Source organism: Sceloporus occidentalis, unplaced genomic scaffold (assembly GCF_023333645.1).
Source record: "Sceloporus occidentalis isolate IW3139 unplaced genomic scaffold, rSceOcc1.0.p SCAF_1, whole genome shotgun sequence".
In the NCBI taxonomy this organism is placed as follows: Eukaryota; Metazoa; Chordata; class Lepidosauria; order Squamata; family Phrynosomatidae; genus Sceloporus; species Sceloporus occidentalis.
In genome coordinates this window covers 190,778,526-190,785,247 of record NW_028316981.1, presented here as the reverse complement: position 1 = coordinate 190,785,247, position 6,722 = coordinate 190,778,526, and the positions used below count along the sequence as shown (strand labels likewise).

The 6,722-nt window shown below is 42.6% G+C and overlaps 2 protein-coding genes across 2 annotated transcripts; one reads left to right on the top strand and one right to left on the bottom strand.

The window, feature by feature from the left end:
- Positions 1-280: 280 nt before the first annotated feature.
- LOC149323151 (interferon epsilon-like) lies at positions 281-877 on the bottom strand. The gene has a single exon (XM_089536589.1). The coding sequence runs from the start codon at positions 875-877 to the stop codon at positions 281-283; it is 597 nt and encodes a 198-aa protein (XP_089392715.1).
- A 5,068-nt stretch (positions 878-5,945) lies between these two features.
- On the top strand, positions 5,946-6,722 carry LOC149323150 (interferon beta-like). Its single transcript, XM_089536455.1, has 2 exons — positions 5,946-6,510; positions 6,718-6,722. The coding sequence occupies exons 1-2, from the start codon at positions 5,946-5,948 to the stop codon at positions 6,720-6,722; spliced, it is 570 nt and encodes a 189-aa protein (XP_089392581.1).

The following is a 6,722-nucleotide window of genomic DNA, read 5'->3' as shown; positions in this document are numbered from 1 at the left end:
GCTTCAACTTGATGTTTCACTCATTTTTTGTTGCATCACTGATTGCAGGTTAAGCTGTAGGGACAAATAAAAGTGATTAGATTCTTTTATTCCTTTATAAATTGCTTACTTTAAAATTTTCTAAAAACTGAGTATTTTGCACCAAAGGGTTAAGATTTTCAGTCAAGATTTTGCTGAAGATATTAGAAACTGAGCTATCATTTTCTGCTCTGTTTTTTGTTTTTACTGAAATAATTTAAATAATTACTGTTTAGTACTGAGTTGTAAGATATATTATGAATTATATATGTAAGGGAATTTGCTCTTCCATACCATATTTTGGGATGATTTGGATGATCATCTCAATCCAGAGAAAACATTGCTTGACTTGGTTCTGGACAATCCCCCAGGCGCACCGGCTGTACGCTTTCTCTTTCAGGAGGTCACTCAGGCTTCGGAAGTATCTTTTCACTTTCAGTCTGGTGAGCTGAGTTCTCTGACTCCTTGGAGATGCACTCAAGCAGCTCTTCAGGTTCTCACTTTGCTGATCCAGTCCAGCACGGAAAGCGCTTATGGAATCCTCATCCCAAGCCAATGCAGTATAGTTCTGCCTGAAGATGTGGCCTGTTTGCTGGAGGGCTTCTTGAATGGCTGCCTTGGCATTTTCCTCCTCAGAGACACCAATATTGGTGGGAAGGTCCTCCTTGGGAGAGTAGCTGATTAGATCATCAGCAGAGCATGTGGAAATGGTGGACCCCATTTTGCTGTTCAGAAGCTCCAGGTGGGCCTGGTTGGCTTCCCGTAGCCTAGTGAGCAGTTGGCCACAGTCCTGAGATGAAGCTTCAATGACCAGGATCATTGCAAGAGCAATGTGCAAAAGCCAGCCTTTGGTGAGCATGGTGGAGGTGCAGGAGGGTGGTTTCTTCTGGAGTGCAGAAAGTGGAAGATGGGTTCTCCTGCAAGATGCCCTGGAGTGTGTGCCATCCTTCAGCCATGACTTTGTATTTAAACACTCAGAAAATGATGCTTTCCTTTGCCCCTTTCTGTTTAGATTATTTTCAGATCAATGGGAAACTACACAAGATGGTTCCCTTTTTCTCTTACATCTCAAAAGTGCTACATTTTGAGGAGGGTGGTGGTTGAAGAAAATGATTATTTGCTTGTTACAGAGAGGTGATGATGATGATGATGATCAAATGGAAACTTATTTTAATTAATAGTGCAAAGCAGAATTGTTTACCACTTTAATTCTATTCTTTTCAGTTGCACCAGGCTTTTATATTTCGAGGAAAATAATCTCTTGAAATGTCTCTTTGTTGCTGGAATCTGCTTCCAGTCAGAACACACCCCAATGAAAGAAAAAGAGCTGGCATGAATAGCACCTACTGATCCAACTATTGATAACAAGCAGCTTAATATGGGGATTTATTGTATCAGTTTTGTATCTAACTTATTTGAAGGCCCTGAGATGTCTTGTTGTCCAGTCAGTACACCATCTCCACCAGAAGCAAAGGTTCCCCCTTACCCCGAGGCACCTATTCAGCAAGTGAGTAGTGGGCACTTGGATTACAGTTTATGTGCACATAGTCTGCAGTTTCAGAAGCCTCGACTGCACACCTTTACGGCAGGAGAAGTTTCTCTCCATGAGATGGGGAACCCCAGGGCCCCTTTGCCTACAGAGAACTGCGCCAACTTTTGCATTGCCCATTGCTATCCCCTTTTCATTCCATGCATGCTCCACATCCTTAGAATAGAGAAGCAAGCATCCCACATTTCTTATCCTCTGGATGGACATTTTTTTAGCATGGTACACTTCATGGGTTCTCTCTTGAACAGCCACTCCCCCCACCTCCGAGTGTGACTAGCTACATAACAAGAGTTTTGAAAGAAATACTTGTGTTACTCTGTTCTGGTATAAAAACAAATAGGGCAAAAGAGTCTTGAGGTCTCTTCAAAACCACCACATTTTTTCAGCGGGAGCTTTTGTGAACTGTAACCCATTTCCTCAGATATACTTTAGGAGTATGAATTTCACACTTCAGGTACATGTGGACAATTAGATGGTTCAGTGGATGAGATGCAGGAGAGAGAGGGAACTTTAAAGGTCTGGTTCACTATAAATATCCTGGCATATCACTCCATATCCATCTATCTACTCACCCTCCAATTCACTTAATGACTTGATTTATCAGTGTCACTCACTCTTAGATCAGATTTAGCAAGACTCAGGGCCAAAACACACTGCAGAAATATTCCAGTTTGAGACCACTTTAACTGCCTTGGCTCAGTGCTAGAGAAGCTTGGAAATTGTAGTTTATTGTGGCACCAGAGCTTTCTGACAAAGAAGGCTGAATGTGTCACAAAACTACAGTTCCCAGAATTCACTGAGCCAAGGCTATTAAAGAGGTTTCAGATTGGATTATTTCTGCAGTGTGTTTTGGACCTAAATCTGCAATGTGCAGACAACACTGATGCCACCCCTGGAAAGTGGGTAAATATCCCTTATGCACAGCAAGTAACCCACGAAATGCAGTCAAGCCACATATTGTGTGTTCTGTCATTATGGAGATAAGCATGTGGAACAAGAGTTGACAAAGAGCAGCTTTTTAGATTTTATTAGATTGCAGTTCCCATGAACCCTGGCCAGCACAGCCAATGGAGAACAATTCGGGGAATTCTAATCTATCTGGGCTGAGGCACTTTGTCCACCTCTGAAAATATTTGCCTGTTTTTGAGTTGGCTGCATAACATTTGTGTCCTGCAAAATCCCAGTGTTTATTCTAGTTATTTGACAATATGAAGTTTGTAGTATCATCTTTAGATACTATGCATCCTCAATCTTCCTGTGCAATGAGGCTGGATGGCAGATTTCATTATCACTTTTGGATGTGAAACAATTAAGAGGAAGAGGAAACATCAGCTGTTTTGCTTTCTAATAACAAGGCCAGTGTAGCAATCACGTGAAAGTTGAACAAGTTAGTTTCTCTCAGCTGTTTTCTTTGCATCACTGAAAGCAGGCTAAGATGCAAGGAAGAAGAGAAGCAGAGAAAAGTTGCTATCACCCACTATCCAGGGGTAGCATCACTTTTCTCCACACCAGTGATTCCCAAACTCTGGCCTTCCAGGGGTTTAGGCTACAATTCCCATAAGCCTCTGCCAGAGTAGCCAATATCTTGGATTTTGGGAGCTGAAGTCCAAAACACCTGGAATGCCAGAGTTTGGAAATCACTGCTCTACACTCTGTTGATTTACCCTTGTTAGACCTGGTTTGTGAATGATATGGATGAGTAAAGTGGTTACATCCATACAATGGAGGGTGAGTGGATAGATGAATATTGATTGAAGGAGTGGTGTGTGTGTGTTCTTGTGCTGAGGGAGAAAAAGAAATCATGTTAGATGTTTGTTATGCTTTTAGCATGTATACTGTACAGTACAATTGCCAACAACTTCCAGCTGGGAACTGGGAGCCAATCCACCTACATGGCGTTGCTACTTCAGGCTTCAAAATCATATAGATATTTTCTAGCTAAAAGTATAAACTGGCATAGCACGATTATTCACACTGGAAGTTGCCCTAAATCTTTATATGTAAGTATAAATGAACTGATGCAGTTTTGTTTCTGACAAGCTTGGGCTGCAACTCTTGACACTTAAAAGACCAGCAGACCTGTAAATTTGCAGACAAATGCCAGCATGTTTATGTTGAACCAACCCTTTAAGGGTCCCTGCATCCCATTTCACTCTCATCTCATCTACTTAACTATCTGTGTATATCTACCTGAAGCATGATGATGAAATTCCTGAAGTTGGTTCTGCTTGACCATCAAAAGTAATTCTCCTGGAATGCAGAATGTGGAAGAGGGGGTCTCCTGCAAGATGGATTTTAATATGGCCCATGGATAAATCAAGGGTGTTGCCACCACATCCCCATTAGTCTTCCTTTGAGAGGAAGAGTTAGAGCTGCTGAGGCGTCCCTGCTGCTTGCCTCCACGTGCTCCACGCCATGCCAAAGGGCCATTGCTACTGCAACATCCCCACTGTTCCCTCTCCCTCCTCCTCCCCCCTCTCCCTTCCCTTTGCCTCTCAGTTTGGTCTCTTCAGCTCAAAGAGTGAGTGTTAGGTTTCTGCCCATTTGAAGACAGCACAAAAACAAAGCAAAGGAACAGAGCCTTGTTCCCCTCCCTGGATGGATTAAGCTCTTCCATCTGATTTCTGCCCCACCCCTCAGATTCCTTCTATCCCTTGCCCAAGGAGAGACAGAAAGCAACAAAAACTGGATATAACCCAGGATCCAGCCCTCAGTCACCCCCCTGTGACCCTTGATATGAAATTAATATCAAACAGAGAGATTGCCAGCAAGCAGCTGAAAGGGGGCTCCCCAGTGCAGGAAACCAGTCATGCCATATTGGGACATCTGGCTGGCTTAGCTTGGGAGAAGCACAAGGCACATCACTCCAGCCCTGCTGTTTGAGGGGAGGCATGCCTGTGAGAGAGGCACATTTAAAAGCCGGCTCACAGACCTTTGAGCCCAGGAACATCACTCCAGCCCAGCTGTTTGAGAGGAGGCTTGCCTGTGAGAGGCACCAGTGACATGGCAGTAGTGAAATGAGGCTGTGGCATATCATTGTTACGATATGGACTCCTTTATTAATTTAGCGGAGCCACCTCTCACTTGTCCTCATAACATCACCTGCCAGCGGCGGTGGAAATTAGGCTAGGGACATGACTCTCCCTACATCATGTATATTGTGATTTCAAAAAGTGATTTTATAGTTATTTGTATTTATTATAGTTTTTGCTGTAATCCACCTTGATTCCTCTGGGAAAAGGTGGAATATAAATAAATTATTATTATTACTATTATTATTATTATTGGATAATAATATTTCTAAATTAAACAGGGTGGTTTTGAAGGGGACACAAGACTCTTTTGCCCCACTTGTTTTTATACCAGAATATAATAACAAAACTCTTGTTATGTAGATAGTCACACTACTGGGGAGTGGGGGAGAGGAGGGGAGGAGAGGGGAGTGAATGCTCAAGAGACCACTCTTTGAGTGTCCCATATTGAAAAATGCCCATCCAGAGCCTAGGAAATGTAGGCTGTTTGGCTCTACCCTACGCAAATGAAGCATACATAGAATGAAAAGCGGATTTCAGCATGCAGTGCAAAAACTGGAGCTGTCCTATATGTGTATGGAAAGTGCAGACTACTTTGTGTGCACATAAACTGTAATCCAAGTGTCCACTGTTCACTGTCAGAATATGTGGTTAGGGCTATGGGGAATCATTGCTTCTGATGGGAATGCTGTACTGAGAGGACAATGAGACATCTCAGATAAGTCACAACAGACAGCACATTCAAATCACTCTATATGCAAAACTGTTAGAACTATGATCCAGAACCGAGTGAGTAAGTCATATTCATGCCAATTTCTCCTTCACTGGGTTCTGTTTGGATTGTTCCGTGTGGAAGCAGCTAAAGACAGTTGTTATTGTCTGATCCCAGCAACATAAGACATTTCAAGAGGATTTTTTTTTCAAGAAGATTTCAAGAGGATTTTTTTTCCTACCAAAAAAATGAATGTTTGATGAACTGGAAAAAAAACAACAACCCCTAATTAAAGTGGCAAGGAATACTGTTTTATACTATCAATGAAAATCGCTTTTCATTTGATTTCATTTATTAAGAAGCATCAATAATAGCTCCCTAAAACAAAAAAGGTTAATTTTTCAAACACTACAGTACACTTTTGAGATGTAAGAGAAAAGAGGAACTATCCTGTGTAGTTTCCCATTGATCTGAAAATAATCTAAACAGAAAGGGGCAAAGGAAAGCATCATTTTCTGAGTGTTTAAATACAAAGTCATGGCTGAAGGATGGCACACACTCCAGGGCATCTTGCAGGAGAACCCATCTTCCACTTTCTGCACTCCAGAAGAAACCACCCTCCTGCACCTCCACCATGCTCACCAAAGGCTGGCTTTTGCACATTGCCCTTGCAATGGTCCTGGTCATTGAAGCTTCATCTCAGGACTGTGGCCAACTGCTCACTAGGCTACGGGAAGCCAACCAGGCCCACCTGGAGCTTCTGAACAGCAAAATGGGGTCCACCATTTCCACATGCTCTGCTGATGATCTAATCAGCTACTCTCCCAAGGAGGACCTTCCCACCAATATTGGTGTCTCTGAGGAGGAAAATGCCAAGGCAGCCATTCAAGAAGCCCTCCAGCAAACAGGCCACATCTTCAGGCAGAACTATACTGCATTGGCTTGGGATGAGGATTCCATAAGCGCTTTCCGTGCTGGACTGGATCAGCAAAGTGAGAACCTGAAGAGCTGCTTGAGTGCATCTCCAAGGAGTCAGAGAACTCAGCTCACCAGACTGAAAGTGAAAAGATACTTCCGAAGCCTGAGTGACCTCCTGAAAGAGAAAGCGTACAGCCGGTGCGCCTGGGGGATTGTCCAGAACCAAGTCAAGCAATGTTTTCTCTGGATTGAGAAACTCATCCAAGTGGTCCAAAATGAAGGTAACAGATCCTCACATATATAGAACTCATGCTATCTCATATAGGTCAATAGCAAACATAGCAGTTACTTAAATCGTTTCATTTAAAAACAGGGCAAAACATGATAGCTCACTTTCTAGTTATTCAAAATATTCTTCCTTTACAATTTTGAAAGTAAGCTGTTTCTAACTGAATGGAAAATGTGAACTGTTTTCTTTATCCTTGCAGCTTAA